Source organism: Montipora capricornis, chromosome 14 (assembly GCF_036669925.1).
Source record: "Montipora capricornis isolate CH-2021 chromosome 14, ASM3666992v2, whole genome shotgun sequence".
NCBI classification, from domain to species: Eukaryota; Metazoa; Cnidaria; class Anthozoa; order Scleractinia; family Acroporidae; genus Montipora; species Montipora capricornis.
Window position 1 is genome coordinate 1302130 of NC_090896.1, and position 17871 is coordinate 1320000.

Here is a 17871-nt window from a genome sequence, read left to right on the forward strand (position 1 = left end):
CTTGTTTTAGTGTGTACTGCCTCTTGCAGAATATCGATAATGAACACAGTTTAACTCAGCTACATTCCTCTTATCATTTGCGTTACCCAAAGAAATGGAAATGAAAGTTATTTCTTCCGGTAAAAAATTATTTCGAGTAAGGTCCAAAGTAACAGATCTAGTTGACCATTGAGGCAGAGCTAAGCTTACTTGTTCATTGCAAGTTTGAACTCAACTATAATAAAACTTTAAATGGCCGGGAACATTGCATTTTAAATATTAATTTCACATGCTACCCGATCGCATTGAAAAAAAACAAAAGCTTGGCTGCTTTGTCCAGGATAACGCTCGGTTTGTTGAATTTTGGGTTTGTTGTTTGAAATGTTACATTTTCGAAGGTCAAGAGTGACCTAATTTCACTCCTCTGTAATTTGACCTTTCCCAAAACTTACGATGATTTTGGCGCACGTGTTCGAAAGACCTCAGAAGCAAACCACGTGTTTTACACCTCAGCGCGTGAGGTACCATGGGACTATCCCTGTCTGACAAGGCAGCAACGGCCATGCTAAGAATGGCTTTTCTCTCATAGAACCTCTCCATCCGGTGAGTTCTGAATCCATCTTTTGTGTCGAATCCATCAATGTGTACATTTTGATGCCTCAGATAATTGCGCTCCCTGTGCTGAGGATTATTTTTGCACTTGAACGCTCGACGTCCTCGGAATTTTTGCAAGCGCTGCACAAGTCACACCCCCACTTCGGTATGAGTTACAATTTGCCTTGGTTGTTGACTGTTGGACGATTTTCTTTTGTTTTAGATCCGTCCAATGAGTTTTCCATGCGTTCTTGGCATGAACGAAGTTGGATGGCAAGATGGAGCGTACCACAGCAATGGTATGATTCCAAAACTCGGAGGCCGCAGTGTTAATGGAACGACGACTCCAAACCAAGGCTTCGAAATTGTTGGTGGAAAGTCGAACGGAGAGGTCGCAAGCTATCTCTTCCAGCGCCAAGGCGTTGCTACTAGCTTTTCCAAAACAGTTGCAGAAAACGACAAAGGCAATTTCTCCGGCCAGAGATGGTCCTCTATGGGTGACGGAATGTCTGAACAAGTGAGAAATATTAAACGCGTTGACATGCGCTTGTTATTGAAGGAGAGAGGCTAGAAATACTAGAATGTTTGAGCAGGGGGTATTGTTTGCAAAGATGGAAAGAGCCAGTTATTTTTGGCGATATGAAAGCGTCCATCTTTGCAGTAAAGAACTCTATATTTAATTTACTCTGGATTTTAAGTGGGATTGCATTCAATCCGTCGTTACTTTCTCTTTCGATTTCTGTTGTTGCCAATTAGGCTCGTTCTTGTAAGCGTCTATTTCATTGGAAACAATTTTCGCCACGCTGGTTTTGTTTGAACAGTCGTATAATTGCGTCTTGCAATGTGTGTTTTAAGCATCAAGGAACGATATAGAATAATTCCGCCATTAAATTCAATGCATTTTCCAAGCTGAATAAGGCATGCATATGTGCGATGACGAAATCGCCGTCTTCTGTTTCTCATCATGGATGTGAGTGCATTCGATCTTGTTGGTTCTTCTCGAATCGCCGATTCCATGTTGTAAAAGAAGGAACCCCTTTAGTTTTCCAGCATTACCTTGGTATGGCTTTGAAGGCGATGTTTTGTTGCCAGATTGAAGTGATATGCATGTATTAGCTTACAACAACATTTATTTCAAACGTAGCTGTTGTCTTGAAAACTAAAAATGAAAGATTGATATCCTATCATCAATTCGTATTTTTGAAACTTAAAACTTTCTCTGTTTATCAAGACTGTCAGAGTGCAGAAGTAGTGAAAAAATAAATTGCAGAGTAGTTCCATGCATGCAAATTTGCTTTGTGTTGAGAATAATGCCTGCTGAAATTTCAAGAAATTCTAATGATTTGCATTATTTCTGCTGCTTACATTAATCCCTTTTGGTGTAGTAATTGTAAACCATTCTTAATTTTCCAATCATTAGTTTTTGGCTTTAAGGAAAAGGGAAGTGGTTTTCAGAGTATCAAGTATTTGTGGTATGCATGCACAGTTGAGGTTCTTGTTAAATAGAAGCTGGCAGGCAATTAAATAGCAGGGCTGTTGCTGTAAAACAGTTTCTAAATACTTGCTTGTGTTCAAGATAAATTAAACTTCTTTCCATCTGAATTCAACTGACTTTTCAGATTCTTCATTCATATTAGAACCAACTATAGAAGGAAAGATTACTCAATTGAAGCACTCATAAACTTGAGTTTGAATTATTTAAGTGATAATTTTATAGGAATAATTAGACAATATTTTTGGATCTGGTTTATCATAAAGCATTAAGAAAATCAGAAGTTTTAGTGCAAGCTGATAAAAAAGACAAGTGATGAATTCTGAAAAGAGCTTTGTGGAAACAAGATGACAATTCTAAGCTTTTGTCAACTTGGGTCCTCTTGAAAAAATATTTACTGCAATTGTCAGTTGAGTATGACACAAGGCAAGTTTGGTGACAAAGTTTCAGCTATAAAGTTAACATGTTGTTAAGGGCAACTTGCTTCGTTTCCAAGGGTCACTTTTTGGGGTTTGACATCATTTAACTGGTAAGGGTTGCCAGATTGAATTTAATCATTATCATTTGTAGATTGTGGCGGGCTCATTGCTCGTGACATAAAGGCCCAAAAAGTTACTCTTGGAAATAAAGGAAGTTACCCTTGACAAGATGGTAACTTTAACACTGAAACTTTGTCACCAAACTTCCCTAGTGTCGCACTCAACTGAGAATCATAGTGAAGACCAGCTTAGTTGACTCTTTGTCGGGGAAAAAATTATTAAAATTAAAATTTACTTCGACTGGATAAAGTTAACTGTAATTTCTGCCGAGTGATTTTACTGTCACTTTATTCAAAGAAAACTGTGGTAATTAGGATCTATTGTGGTAAGCAGTTGAATACTAGTCAAGTGTATCATCACTTTACTTTGAGTAATGGATTAGTACTTAAAAACCAGCTTCTAAGACACTATTTTGCAAATTGTACACTTTTAATTCAGCTGTTGCCATTTTTAAGGCCTCCATGGTGAGAGATGTATCCAGCGTGACATCCAGTGGGTTGCCCTCCTTTGGCTCTGTCTAATGGCTTATAGGAGCTGAGTGTCCATGAGACATGTTACATCTGATGTGTGTTCCTTGTCATGTCGCTGGAGATCAAAACTGTCCCCAGTGTTTCACTGGTTTGGTGCAGTGCATTGTATATTCCTTGTGTTTCTCAGAGCCATTATGTGGCAATTACTGGGAAGATACACCATACAATGAACAGTAATTTGAGGTTTTTTTTTTATTGAACTGAAGACCCACAGGGTTCTCAGAGTTTGGATTGTATTCTATGGTATTGTGGTCTGTGCTTTTTTCAGAGTAATTCAAAACGCATTAGAATTTTTTGGTGAATTTGATGTCTTCATCAATGTTTTGTCATTATTTTTTTCAGACAAGTAGCAAAGATGGAGAGCTGGAAGACAAGTTTCAAAGTTTGTCTTTAAACAACAACGAAAAGAAACCAGATACACCAATTGAAGAGGTAAATGGGTTGGTATTTTAGTTATCAAATATTGCACTAATACAACTTACCCAGGTGTTACCATTTAACTGAAAATGTAGTCAACAGTGAATTCACATTTGCAAAGTACAGTATGTGCGTTGAATGCTCAACATGTGAAACGTTTGTAGTAATGTCAGAGAGGAAGACTGTTTATTGTTTTAACTCCACTCTTTTCATTTAACGCCTGCCATTATTTGGTATGGTTCCAACTGACAAGCTTTCAGCGATCTTGAACAAGGAGAAAGTGGCATTATTTACCCACTAGCTAAAAAAACTGAGTGTGTGAATGTAGCTTAATTAGTGTGAAGCACAAGAGTTTTGAGCTTTCAGTTGGTCAATGTTTCATTGATCATGGTAAACAGCTGATTTTGTGAACCTTCAGTGGCATATTTCATGAAATTCTGCGGCAGTGATTCGGCCAACCTGCTTTCAAATCAACACAGTTTTGTGAGCAAAAACAATATTAAAAAATGTTGTGATTGGAAGCTTTCACTCAAACCCAATGATTTTTCAGTATAGTTTACATTTTGGCAGTTTTGTTTCTAAGCACCTATGCTTGATGAATGTGGTGGGGAATGTTACATTTAAATGATTGCCCAATCCTTTCTTGCATTTACAGTGATAGGAGTGAGTAAGATTATTAGAGATGGAAATTTGCCTCACTGCCTTGAAGTTTCCACCATTTAAATCCTCCCAAGTATGCCACATTTTCTTGTTTAAATGATAACTTTATTCAAATAAATATGGTTAAAGCCCTTTACATGGCAGTTAAAATCATTTTGGAAATCAAGGCTGTGCTCTAATGGTGCCGGTTCGTCTGAGGCGACTAACATTTGGCTTTAGGCAAGTGAGAAAAATTACCCGGCCGCCTGGCTGGGCACTCTGGCTTATTGTATTTCTAGCAGATAAGGCGGCTAAAAATTTTAATATGCTGGTGGTTACAGTTTACGAAACCTCTCAGAAAATGTTTTTTCTTCGTTGGAAACAATTGTTTCAAAGGCTATCACATGTTACATACCGTATTTACCCGTGTATAAGTCGATCCCCCATTTTTGATGGCAAAAGGCAACTTCTTAACCCATTGACACCTAAACAGGCCGAAACCAGTCACGCACGATGACCCCTGAATTACCTAAACCAGCCAAAACCGGCTGTAAAACATGTCGGCTTGATCGGAGTTGATCTTAGGCCTCTACCCAGTCTCCCTTAGGAAATCTAAATTTTTTGTTGTTATGGAGATTTAGTAGGATAATTGACCAATCATTTGTCGTATGGTGAGCATATTTTGACAGCTGATAAGAGACCCCACAAGGGCTGGCTTTTTGCCCTTTTGATCGCGCGATCAAATTACGCGAAAACAACAGCCGATGCGCCAGATAACGCATCAAACGATGGGGATATTCATGCTTTTTTTCCGGATTCGGAGGATCTAGGGATCTAAGGGATCTTTTATGGTTTTCCTGTAAGAGGAGGGATACCAGAGACAAAAATTTTGATTTAGATGGCTTTAAAAGTGATGAAGAAGACGGTGAAAACCTAGCGACCGATGATAAACAACAAGCTCGCTGGAATGATCGATCAGCTCAATAATATTCAAGTTCCAGATTTCGTGGCAGCTACTGCTCTTTATTTCGTTTTAGATAATCGTAATGAATTAAATATTTTTCTTAGTTTTCATAAGAGATGATCTATGGGAATTAATGGTAAACGAAACGAGTAGGTATGCCTGTCAAAAACTCTTAAATTCCCCGAGCGCATTGCCTTTTTTCATGGAGTAAGCCGCGCGGAATTAAAGGCCTTTGTAGCAATGAACGTCATAATGGGTATTGATTAGCTCCCGAATTTAGCTTTCTATTGATCAACCGGCTTGGTGCTGGAGGGATCCGAAATCGAACTTTCCACCCTTGTCTTTCTACATGTAATGGTATGCAGAGGTGAACTTCGAACACAAACCCTTCATTTTTCTCGGTATTTTTAATTTTTTAAAAAGTGCTCTACTACATGTATTTCTACTAAGTTGTAGAAGGACACGGCCGAATTCTACTCGTGACAATCAGTCATCATTGACACTGGATTCATCCCAATGCAGCGAAAAAATGATGCTTATCAACGTTTGTAAACGTTTTCTGAATGTTTTGAAATGATTTTTCATTGGTATGGAACGTTTTCTATTTCTGTTGGGGAACATTGCAAACGTTTCAGAATGCATTGAGAATGTTTTTGAATGCATTTCAACGTTTCCAAATGCTTTGCGCTGAAAATCAGCTCAACGCAATTTTCATTAAGCCTGGTTTTCCCAAAAAGGGTCACATTTTTACGATTTTTCATGCTTGGATAAATATATTTAGGTTATGGTTGATTTGCCCCTGTATATGAAATAATGAAATTAAAAAAGGAAAGATATCATGTTATTTGTTGTTGTTTTAGAAACAGAGCAATTGACTGTGACTGACGCTTCGACCGAATCCACAAAAAGTTCATTCCACTAAACATTTTACTGATAATACAAGAAAAAAATACTTTAGTTCAGTCCTGTAGAGATGATTTTCGTCCAGATCAAGATGACTTGCTCTAAAAGAAATTGATAGCTTTTGGGCCGCGGTGGTTTTATTATTTCACGGCAGTTTTCACAAAAGCTCCATCGGAATCAAGCAGCATTGATTAACGTTTTGAAAATTTATTTTCAACCCAACTAACCAGTAAAATGCTCAGAGTTTTTCTCTGACCTTGTGTGGTTCATATGGGGTACAAAACTAGTTAAGTCTGTTTAACCGGTAAAAAGGTTGACCTGTATTAGACCCAAACGTCTTTACGTAAACCTCCCACAATCTTTACATTTTCACTTTTAACCTGAAAAATATAGGAAGCATTGCCACTTCTAGTCTTTCTCAAGTTTAACAGGTTACGGCTTTTTCTTGCACTAGCGAGTTTGATGATCACCAGAGCAGTGGCATCAATGTTTTGTTGAGAGAGAGATGGATAAAGATCTTGCCGCATTGTTGATCTCGGATAGTTAATTAAATAACGAATTAATTAATTTGGGCAACCAACTTGGAGGGCTGGGCACCCCAGCTCAAATGCTTGGGGGCTCCCTGAAGTTTTCCTCAGAGCACAACCTTCGAAATGCTTTTCTTTTCTCAGCATTTCTTGACAATTTGGTTGAGAAAAGTCTCAGTTGTCATTGTGTAGGCAGAAGAAAGAAGTTGGAAGCACATTCCACTGCAATTTAAATGAATTGTGGTTTTCATAAATACTGCTTAGAGCTGTCAGTTAAATATTTTAACAGTCCACTTTTAAGATAGTGGCAAAGCACTTGAAATGCCAGCTTTTAGATTGGTGCAATTGTAATTATCATCTTTGTGTCTTGACTCTGCTGTTTCCATTTTGAGGTATGTCTGTGGATTGTACTGTATTATATCCAGCGTGACATCCAGTGGGTTGCCCCCCTTTGGCTCTGTCTAATGGCTTATAGGAGCTGAGTGTCCATGAGACATGTTACATCTGATGTGTGTTCCTTGTCATGTCGCTGGAGATCAAAACTGTCCCCAGTGTTTCACTGGTTTGGTGCAGTGCATTGTATATTCCTTGTGTTTCCCAGAGCCATTATGTGGCAATTACTGGGAAGATACACCATACAATGAACAGTAATTTTCAAGTTCACATTTTATCTTACATTTCACATTGAATGAAATAAATATCACATAACCTACACCACTCAGAATGAAAAGTTAATTTTTTATAGCATTCAGCATTAGGAGAATGCAATTTCTGATCTGGCCTATCCTGAGCATAGGGTGAGCTTAAGAAAATTAGTTTTTCACTATCTGCTTTTGCAGCACCATCTTAAATTACATCATACCATATCTAAAAAAAGTCAAATCTTGACAGCAAGATGTTTTTTCTCATTTTAAACCAATTTCAATCTACCGTTTGTCTAAGCTTGTTGAGAAAGCTGTGGCTTTGCAGCTGGTTGGCTATATTGTGGAGAACAAATAAGATGAAATTTTTCACTCACTGTGTAAGCAATTCAGACATAATAATCAGTCAGTCATATGCATAGGGCTGCAATGATACCTTTTCTAATAGTACATTACACATCTCGATACAGGTATCATGATATGTTACATATCTCTATACATCATTACATAAATGTGTACAATGGGAAGACATTTTCCAACAAACAGTGTGTTTTGTCCTTGGGTGCGCAAGACTTTGTCAGCTGACAATTAATGCATCTTGAAAAATACTTGGGGCAAATGGTAGTGTTAATTAGAAGGGTTATTTTTGCTTAAGGAGTCATTAAAGACAGTGATTTCTGAATGTTGATGAACAATTAAAGATTTAATATTGCGATATGCTGCTTAAATGTCGATATTTGTATCGTGGCAAAAACTTTTGTGATGCATGGGTGTATTGTTGCAGCCCTAGTCAGTCATCTTGCTCTTGCTTCCTTGGTCTAATCTTAAAACCATTGGCAAAAGGGCTTTCTGTTGTTGCCCCAAGGCTTTGGAATGCCCTTCCTATTGAAATTAGGCATAGTTGCTTGGTCAGTATTTTAAAAAGAAGTAGAAAGACTATCTTTTTTGGTAGACATACACTTTCTAGTTGAACTAGTCACCTTTTACTTAATTTTATGTGGTTAATTAGGTTTTGAATTGTAAAATTGTAAAGCACTATAGCAGGCATTGGATATTGCACCATATAAATCTATTGATGATGATGATGATGATTATTATGATTATTATTATTATTGTATGTGCAAATGATGATTGTGGACAACATGATTGTTTGTTCCTGTAAGATTGTTTCTTTCCCTATCCTTCTACTTGGCTTCAAAAGCGACTGTTGATTGCACTTCAATAATCCAAGATTACTACTAGTTTATAAACTGTAAACATTTAGGAATGTTGAATTTCTTACCGAAAGAGAACCTATTGGTTTATATACTTGGTTCAAAGAAGTGGAAATGCAGCATGCAAAAAAGTAACCTTTTTTCCTCCCAGACTACATCACCAAACTAAAAACTCAAATCAATGTAACGTGATAGAGCCAGGGACAAGGCTGCAGGGCAGTTTTGGGCAGGCTTTTTTGTCAAGTGAAGCTAGCACAGTTTTTATTGTCATTCAGGGTAGAAAAGGAAATTATTGTTGAAAGCTGACTTGATGACTAAAAACAAAATAACTGGATGATTTTGTAAAACTATGACAGTTTACTGTTTTAAGTCCCTATGATGCTTACTTTTTTCCTGTTTAACTTTTCGTTCGAATATCTATAGTGTCTGGAGTGTAGTACTTCAAAAATCTTTCCTTCGTTGTGTATCCAAACGTTTAAGCATGGCTTTGATTTTTGGCTGAGCTGTTGGGTCCTGGTAATGAGTGACGTCAAAGAAGTCAAGACTGTAATTCCATTCTGAATCGTCAAAAACATTCTCAGCATCCAAAGGGTAACTATTCTCCAGCATTTCTATAAAGACTTGACGAAAAGTTCAAGATTTTCAACAAGACCTAGTTACCAGGGCCCAACTGGTTTGGCCAAAATTTTTGTGTATAAATCAAAAGCCTGCTAAAAGGTGTGGATGCGCTAGAAGTACACCACTCCAGACATACATATTGAACCTATTGATGAGTAAAATTTTCTGGCGTTATAGTAAAATACTAAGTACCGGTATGGCCGGTTTAGGCCTGCTTAGGGGTGAATGGGTTAACTGAAAAGTTAAAAAAATAGGGAAAAAATAAGTGTCTTAGGGACTTAAAGGAACATTTGCCATGCCAACCATTTGTCTCTAGGACATTTGAGTGGAGATAAGACTGTTAGTATGACCTTCCCCTGTTTTAAGTATCTTTGCTTAAATTGTTATCAATACTGTTTCATTGTTTATTTGTGATGGTAAATTTAGGAGTGTATGAGGAATTAACAAAACAGTTTGGTACATGTATCTACAGATTGCGACAACTGCAAAGAAACTTTGGGATGTTCAAGATTCTGGAGAGGAAAATCAAGGAGGTATGACATCTGGGATCTTTTTTGGTGAGCAGTGGAGAGAAACAGCATGGGGACCATCAGTGCCACATATGGCTCAGTCTGAGCATGCTGTGTCACAGCCGATTATGGTTCAGCGTCCTGCAAAGGGAGGCAGTTTTAACACACCATCTGAATCACAGAACGTTCTTTCTCCACGATCAGCAGATGGTGTTGGACTAAGTATGGTGGAGTATGTCTTGGCGTCTTCACCTGGTGGGCAAGAACTTGATGCACAGATCATTAAAGCTGGGTTTGTAAGTGTCTCTGTGTTTGTTTTGTTAACATTACTTGCCTGTGCTAAATTTTGAAGTGAACAGTTGTGCAACTTCTTTCGTAGTCCTCCTAATCTTTGACATGTCCTGTGCTGTACACATTTATTTTCCCTTTAAAACTGGAGTTGTCTCATTTGCAAAAAGATTTTTCATTGTGGTTTTGTGATTGAGAACAAAAGCTGTTTTCCTAACCTTGTAATTCCTCTAGTGAAAATTGTATTGTTAAAGGGAATATCTGTTGGGAAAAAGAGTACCTTAATCTCTTGTTTTATTCCATTAGGGAGCAAAGTCTAATGGGGAGAATAAAGAAAGCAAAGGAGGATCACCATTTGAAGAAGAGACTGGTGAAGAAGTGAAGAATGTTTTGCATGATGAACAAGGCCACGAGTCACCCAAACCTGTGCCAAAACAGAGTGCAGATGATGACGCTAAAGCTCCAGGAACTTTCAGGTAATATCCTGATAGTGAAGATGGTGATATTTAACTAATATTTATCTGAAAGGGTTTGATTATTGCTTGTCTGATTTGATTTCCTTTTTACTCAATTTGAGTTCAGTTCTGAATTTGAGCATTAAGAAAAAATCCTTTGGAGATTTTGACAACAAGCTCTGCGAATTTGTTATGGATGTGCGAGAAAATGGAACACAGTGCTGAACACAAACAAAGAAAGTCATACCATCAGAATAATGCTCTACAACTAATAATTTTGGTGATGTTAAACACTTATGTTAAAAGGTGATAAAGAAATGTGCATGTATCTAGTCAAAGTCAATTACTGTCATTTTCATCTAAGCATAGATATGTGACAGGAAAACATTCTCTAATTGGCTGCAGACACGTCAAGGTTTGTCTTCAATCCTTCAAAGTTTGAGAGATGTTTGTGCAAGTTTGCCTAGAATTGTGGCAAGACTGGACATCAAAGACTTTTTTGAAGAAATTGACCCTGATCTGATAAAGTATGCTTCAAATGATTTCGAAAAAGGTTTGATTGACGGCTGCCAAAGTCAAACTTCAAAGAACATGTTCTCCAGTCATGTGTCCATGCATAGATGAAAACAACAATACTATTATGTTCTGTTGACACGAAAAGGCAGCCTGTGCAAAGGACGACACTTTGGCTATGCACAGGGTTGGTACGGGTCATGGAAATCCTTGAAAGTCATGGATTGTAGTGTTGTAAAATTCAGACCCAGAAATCCTGGAAAATTAAGTCTATACAGAAACAAAATAAAATTCCTGTCAAGTTTTGCAAACCCAAATGGAACCTGTTACATTTCATATATTGGAATACATATGCATATTCAAGTAGTCTCCCTGCAGGCTGTTATTAGGTCTTTGGATTGGATTTTGTCTTGTATGGTCCTGAATAATCCTGGAAAAGTTTTAGGACACAAAAATTGTACAAACCTTGGTGCATGGTGGACATTGTTTTCGATGCAGTAAAATGCAATTTAACAATTAAGTTAACACCAAAGAGTGGTTGTTGTCTGGGTCTGTTCATTGTCTAGAGTGGTCACAGGTGCATGGTCATTACTCATCACTTAACTGCATGACAATTCACTTGCCATTTTGCCATCCACTTTGTTCTGTGCTGGCAAAGTTGGGCTATTACTCCCCCAACCCTCCCTACTTGTGTGGGGCTCATGGCTGGATTGTAGGGGTTGCTGGCCATGGGAGGGTTACTAAATCAATGGCTTGTTAGCTGGCCTCCAGTAGAATCCCTGCAACCAATCTCCATTTAGTGATGCAGTTGTTAATTCTTAGTTTTCCACCAAATAGATGATGTTTCAATGAAATTGTCCCTTGTTGGTATGATGCAAGCATTTCTTTTCCAGCGAATTTTTGTATGTAAACCAGAAGCATTCACATGAGTAGAATTATTTTTCTGTTAATTGTTGCTAAAATGTTGACTCCTTACTGCAAAATCCTTGTTAATACCCTCGCAGAATCCCATACGATAAAATAGAAATGTACAAGTCAGAGTCATCTGAACAAACTCATGTAGCTGCAGAGAAAAAGTCTTTATGCAGAATGTATTTGGTTTTGCGTAACAAATTATTTTGTTGTTGATAAAAGCAAATAATTTACAGTTCACTTACTCTCATGCTATGCAAGTCGCATAGGGGGTGCACAACAGGAAAAGCGATGGGAGGTGGTAACTTACTTTGGAGTGGTTCTTTATATCCAGCGTGACATCCAGTGGGTTGCCCCCCATTGGCTCTGTCTAATGGCTTATAGGAGCTGAGTGTCCATGAGACATGTTACATCTGATGTGTGTTCCTTGTCATGTCGCTGGAGATCAAAACTGTCCCCAGTGTTTCACTGGTTTGGTGCAGTGCATTGTATATTCCTTGTGTTTCTCAGAGCCATTATGTGGCAATTACTGGGAAGATACACCATACAATGAACAGAAATGTGTTTAAGGGTTGTTTTTTTATCCAAGAAACATGGACAAAAGAAAGAAAGTTGAATAATTTTTTTTTCTCCAGGAGGTAACTTCAAAAATGCTTACAAATGCCTCTTAAAAGAAACATCATTGGGTCAACATACCTAAAACAATGTTTCACTGATTAAGAAAGCTAACAAAACTTGATACTTGATTTTTTTCAGGCTTTTCTTGTACCACTGTATTGATTAAAAAATCTTAACACACTTATAAAAAAGTCATTGACTACTGATTTTTTGATGGCTTTTTAATTAGATGCAACTCCACTCAAAAAAGTTTGGTTCCACATGTAAGGATACTAGTAGCAATAATAACACACCTTATTTCTGAAGTTTAAGTTTATTGTTGTGGTTAGATATTGAACAAGTATGTAAAATAGAAAAAAAAGTGGTAAAGAAAAATGATTGATGTCAAACATCTTGTTGCATTTAACTAGAATAGAAAATTTGCTATGCTTTTTGTGGGTAGTGTCGGTTTCTTTTATAAACCACGTCAATTTTCACAAGCCTTTCAATCTCTTTCTTTTCTTAAGGATTGTCTGGTCCTCTCAGTTAGGGTAACATCCTAGTTGCCAGTGTTATTTTCCAGGGTTGAACAATGTATTTATGCCATCATAGACGTGAGGTTTTAATACTTTGTGGAGACATTCAAAAAAAGAACTTGAAAATTATCCTCCTGTCTATCCTGTTTCCTTTGTCTCAGTGGTAAAGTTATTTGATTTCAAAACAAAACCTTGACCTTTAAAAACAAAAGGTGCAAATTATGCTTTCCTTTAAATGCTGAATTTTAATTTTAGCCATGAAATATTAATGAATTTAGTCTGAGTCAGGGTTGTATCAAGCAGGATTGCTATACAGAAAATTGATCTTGTTATTTGTGCATGATTATGGCTTAGGGTTGGAAAAGTGCAACCCAACACTTGTAAGATGTTGAAATAGCTTAGTTGTCAAGGACTAGCTTGCAAGTTTCTGTCAATAATACTTCTGAAATCAGCAATGTTTTTTTGGGTTTTTACATGTTTAGGGAAGTGAGGTATCCATTTCTTTTTCTTTCCTTTCCCTTAATTACAAATTGAAATTAACAATCTAGAAAAAAAGCATTGTTGCCTATGAAATTGTACAAGGTCTGTGTAATTTGATGAAGATTCATCTGACTTTCCCCCCAAATTGGGGGTCGTGGTTAAATAAGATTTCATGTTGTCACTTACAGCTCAGCTGGCTTGCACATAAATTTCCTCTTTTCTTTGAGATACACTGTAATAGCAAGTGGCTCCATTTATGGATAGGCTTGGCTGGAAATGCTTCCCGGGGTATTTGCCTGGTCCATGTTTTAATGCAGGGGTAAAATGTTTCATACAATCTTTCATTCAATTTCTAAGATGACTTACAGGCTGTAAGCTGCTGAAGACATTAAAGCAGTGATGTATCACAGTTAATTCACTATCTTATAATTAAGTGAAATAAGAAATACCTAATGTTACAAATTCTAACAAGGACTTTGAAAATCCTCTTTAATATTATTGCTGAATAACAATTCATTTCAAAAATATTATGACAATGGTTCCTCTATCGTTATATAAATCTAAGTTTTATTTTCTGAGTCATTTGTGAGTCGATTGTAGGACTTGATAGTACCAAGATGCATTTGCATTTATTTTTTTAATTTTTGTTGTTTTTTCTTAGCCGCACTCCTGGAAGTAGACAGCCATCCCCGACATCAGGCTCACAGCAGCAAGATGTTCCACAAGTTGCCCAGCCTTCACTTTCTTCTCAACCACCAGTTGGTCCAAGCAAGGTTAAGTCATATAAAGAGGCTGATCCAATTGAAGATATTGCCCCACCTGTGGCCCTGATAGATCCCCTTGAAAGTGTTCAGCTTGAACAGCTGTCATTTACGTCACAACGAGAACCAGTGATAGGCACTCCTACAAGCCCCTCCGACTTTGTCATGGTCTCAGGAGCTTCCTTGCAAAGCCACAGTGCAGTGAATTCTCAGCAGGGACAGTCGCTTCATTTGAGTCCTCATCATCAGATTGCACTTGCCATGGTGGCCCAACAACAACAACAACAACAGCAGCAGCAGCAACAACAACAACAACAACAGCAACAACAGCAGTTGGGATTACAGTCTGGACTTCAATCCACTGGTGTTGGTCATCCAAATCCCTATTTTATCACAGCCCAACCAACGCAGGATCCATTTGGGAACCCATCTCTTTCAGCCGTCAGTGGTGGTGCCCCGCAAGTGGTTCACCCTCAATATGCTGCCTACAGTGTACAACCATGGGGAATGTATTCAGCAACTGGAGCATCAAGTGCTGGAGGCTACCTTCAGCAACAACAACAACAGCAGCAGCAGCAACAACAGCAACAAGCTCAACATGCACAGCTGCTGCGTTCTAACTCCAGTGGAATGACAGGACGACCTATGGAGATAATTGGCACACCACCGTCCCACACACAGCAGGCAATGGCAGCAGCTGCATCCCCTGGTACCAACTACCAGCTAATTGCACCTCCTGGTGCTGCACCATTGGGCTTAGGAGCAACTGCTTACTATGACCAATCAGGAAACTTGGTTCTAGGAAATGCACAGAATGTAAATAGTATGGCAACTGCACAAATGGCTGCTGGTCAAATGGGGACACTTAGGATGGTTTCCCCAGTGGTGGTGAATGCGCAGAATGCAGCATCAACCTCTGTTGCAGCAGGAAGGATGGGTACTCCCAGCTCAATGAGTGGGGCATCCAGCATGGGGCTCTTTGGACAACAAACCCAGCAGCAGCCACCACAGTTAAGCAATAATGCATTGGGTATGCTTGGAAGTGTTGTAGGGGGCTCTTCTGGTGTAGGTGCTGTTGGAACTATCCCTGGTGGTGGAACAAGACGAGAGTCAATGAATGCAGCAGACTATGGTAAAAGAGCGGGTATTGCACAGTACTACACAGCCACTGGTGGTGTAAACAGCCTTGCAAGTTTATCCATTTCAGCACAGCCAACCTACAACACTCCTCAGGAGCTACCAACCCCTCCTCTTCTCTCGCAAGGCCAATCAGGCTTTGGCAACCAGTCTGGGTATGGAGGACAGTCTGGATTCACTGTTGGTAGCCCAATCTCTAATGGTCTGTCACGTTACATGCAATTGGCTGCTGCACCTCGTGAAACAAAGTATCAGGGATCTCTTGGCAGCTTGACTGGGATACCATTTGGTGCATCAGCATTGGGTAGCAGCAGTTTCCGAGGATCCAGGGGCAAAGAATCTGGACGGAGCCGGCTTTTAGAGGACTTTCGCAACAATCGATATCCTAACATCCAACTGCGGGACCTTGCTAATCACATTGTTGAATTTTCTCAAGATCAGCATGGCTCAAGGTTCATTCAACAAAAGTTGGAACGGGCATCACCTAATGAGAAGCAGATGGTGTTTCATGAAATCCTTCCAGCTGCCTACAGTTTGATGACAGATGTGTTTGGAAACTATGTTATTCAGAAGTTCTTTGAGTTTGGTAGCCCCGATCAGAAACACCATCTGGCTAACTGTATTCGTGGTCACGTACTTCCACTTGCTCTGCAAATGTATGGATGCCGTGTGATTCAGAAGGCTCTAGAGTGTATTTCCCCTGACGTACAGGTTAGCTACATTTCTGTATTTAACATTAACAAAAGGAAATGTTTTTTTTTTTGTGACATAAATTAAGATGATCTCCAAGCTTGGATATTCCTGTGTGCATAGAAAAAATATTTTATTGTGAGGTTGTAAGCATAGGTAACCCAAAGTGGTTATGTCATTTGTTACATCAATAATTATTGTGGCCACATTTAATGCAGTAGATATCACTTGTGTTCTGCAAAAACTGTGGCAAGTTACACAGCAAAATTATTTTTGTCTTCTGTAATCCTGTTGTTCTTGATTTTTGTGGAAGACCATTAACAGTTTTTGGTAAAAAAGTATTCTAGCAAGCTTGGCAATTTGTCCAAACGAGCGGTACCGGACGGTTAGTGCGAAGTCTTGCCCGTACAAGGACATATTGTGAAAGAGGAAGTGGCCTTGATCCAGAAAGCTGATCAACGGGATTTGTTTCAAAATCGTTTGCCAATCTTAAAAAAAAAAATTAAAATAAAAGCGACAAAGGCACATTTGAGTAAACCAAAGGCTCGCATAGTAATTTAATTGCCATAAATGTGCTTGTTGTTGTAAAGTAGGCAGGTAGATTACGTCCAGATAAAATAGAAGCAACAAAATAGACCAAAACTTCCCTTTCGTACATGGCGTAAATTCTTTGTGACCTTTCACAAAATTGTTGTACAGCCCGTACGTCCATCCGTACAATGTGAACTTCGCAAAGTGACATCAAAATGGCAGACTGATCGGCTAAGAACGAGACCCACAACTTACCCTTCTCTGGCCGTCGATGATATTGAATATCGACTACAGATCATCTTAAGGGGAGTAGGTCAGCCACATTTCCCATTTTGTTCTCTAAAGACCAGCAGACTCAGCTAGCTACCCCTAGATGAAATATTTAGAGATACTTGCCCACCACTACGTGTGGTCTAACAAAGAATTTGAAGAATTTTCAACCTCTTTGTGTCAATTAAGGCATGATATTGTGTTTGACCATTTAGAATATTGACATCTAACACTGGAATTTTGATCAGGAAATATTATGTTGCTTACTTGACCTATCATGCCCCATTCTAAACCTAATAGTTCTCTGTCCTTCGGACTTCCCACTAAAAAGGCGCCAATGTAAAAAAATGTTGTTTTCTTTATTCAATCTCATGTGATCACTCTGTAAGCCTTCTTACCATTTGCAGGATGGTACATATTTACAGTAATAATCACCTCTAAACAATAGCAAATTCTTCAGAGAGCTGATATTAAAGTCCTTTCTTTGTGTTCTTACTCTAGAATGATCTTGTACGGGAGCTGGATGGACATGTGCTGAAGTGTGTCAAGGATCAGAATGGTAACCATGTTGTGCAAAAGTGCATTGAGTGTGTAGATCCTTCATCGCTCCAGTTTGTTATTGGAGCCTTTCAAGCACAGGTCAGTTTTATGTAATATTTCAAAAACGAGTGCAAGTGCGTTAAATAATACTGGATTTCCAAATGCAAGAATATGCTTGAAACCACCAGGCCACAGGCAGGTTATTTTAGTGGGTTTGGAAATCTAGAGAAGCATGATGCACAAGTTCTTGAAATTACTTCTCCAATAAAAGAAATCATAATTTCAATCACTTTTTTCAATTCAAATGTTTTTTGTAAACCTTGTGGTTGGTCAGAAGTATGTGAGAGCTGTGAGTGTGCATTTGTTGCGGTGTTGGAATGGAGAGTGAGCAGACTTAGACCCCCTAAAAGCTGAGGACAAAGCAGGTGGAAACAGTGCATTGAACCAATTCTGTGTAACTTCAGTGCCTTTAAAAATGTTGTTTACATAACCTTTAGGAAAGACAAACTGAAATCTACATCTTTCATTAACCCATTGACTCTCAGGGGTTCCCCATTGACAAGTAAAATCGTCTGGCAATAGACAGAGTAAAATA

General features: G+C 38.5%; 1 protein-coding gene and 3 non-coding genes across 4 annotated transcripts in view; all 4 read left to right on the forward strand.

The window, feature by feature from the left end:
• The first annotated feature begins 505 nt into the window (after positions 1-505).
• Positions 506-17871, forward strand: part of LOC138033262 (pumilio homolog 2-like) — a 25192-nt gene continuing 7826 nt past the window's right edge. The window contains 8 exon segments of the mRNA XM_068881027.1: positions 506-527; positions 530-582; positions 797-1090; positions 3477-3566; positions 9530-9862; positions 10161-10330; positions 14009-15956; positions 17238-17375. Of these exon segments, the coding sequence (XP_068737128.1) occupies positions 506-527; positions 530-582; positions 797-1090; positions 3477-3566; positions 9530-9862; positions 10161-10330; positions 14009-15956; positions 17238-17375 (3048 nt within the window).
• Positions 3082-3310, forward strand: LOC138034006 (small nucleolar RNA SNORA73 family). The gene has a single exon (XR_011128782.1). It is a non-coding gene; the product is annotated as a small nucleolar RNA SNORA73 family (small nucleolar RNA).
• LOC138034004 (small nucleolar RNA SNORA73 family) lies at positions 7006-7234 on the forward strand. The gene has a single exon (XR_011128780.1). It is a non-coding gene; the product is annotated as a small nucleolar RNA SNORA73 family (small nucleolar RNA).
• Positions 12065-12293, forward strand: LOC138034005 (small nucleolar RNA SNORA73 family). The gene has a single exon (XR_011128781.1). It is a non-coding gene; the product is annotated as a small nucleolar RNA SNORA73 family (small nucleolar RNA).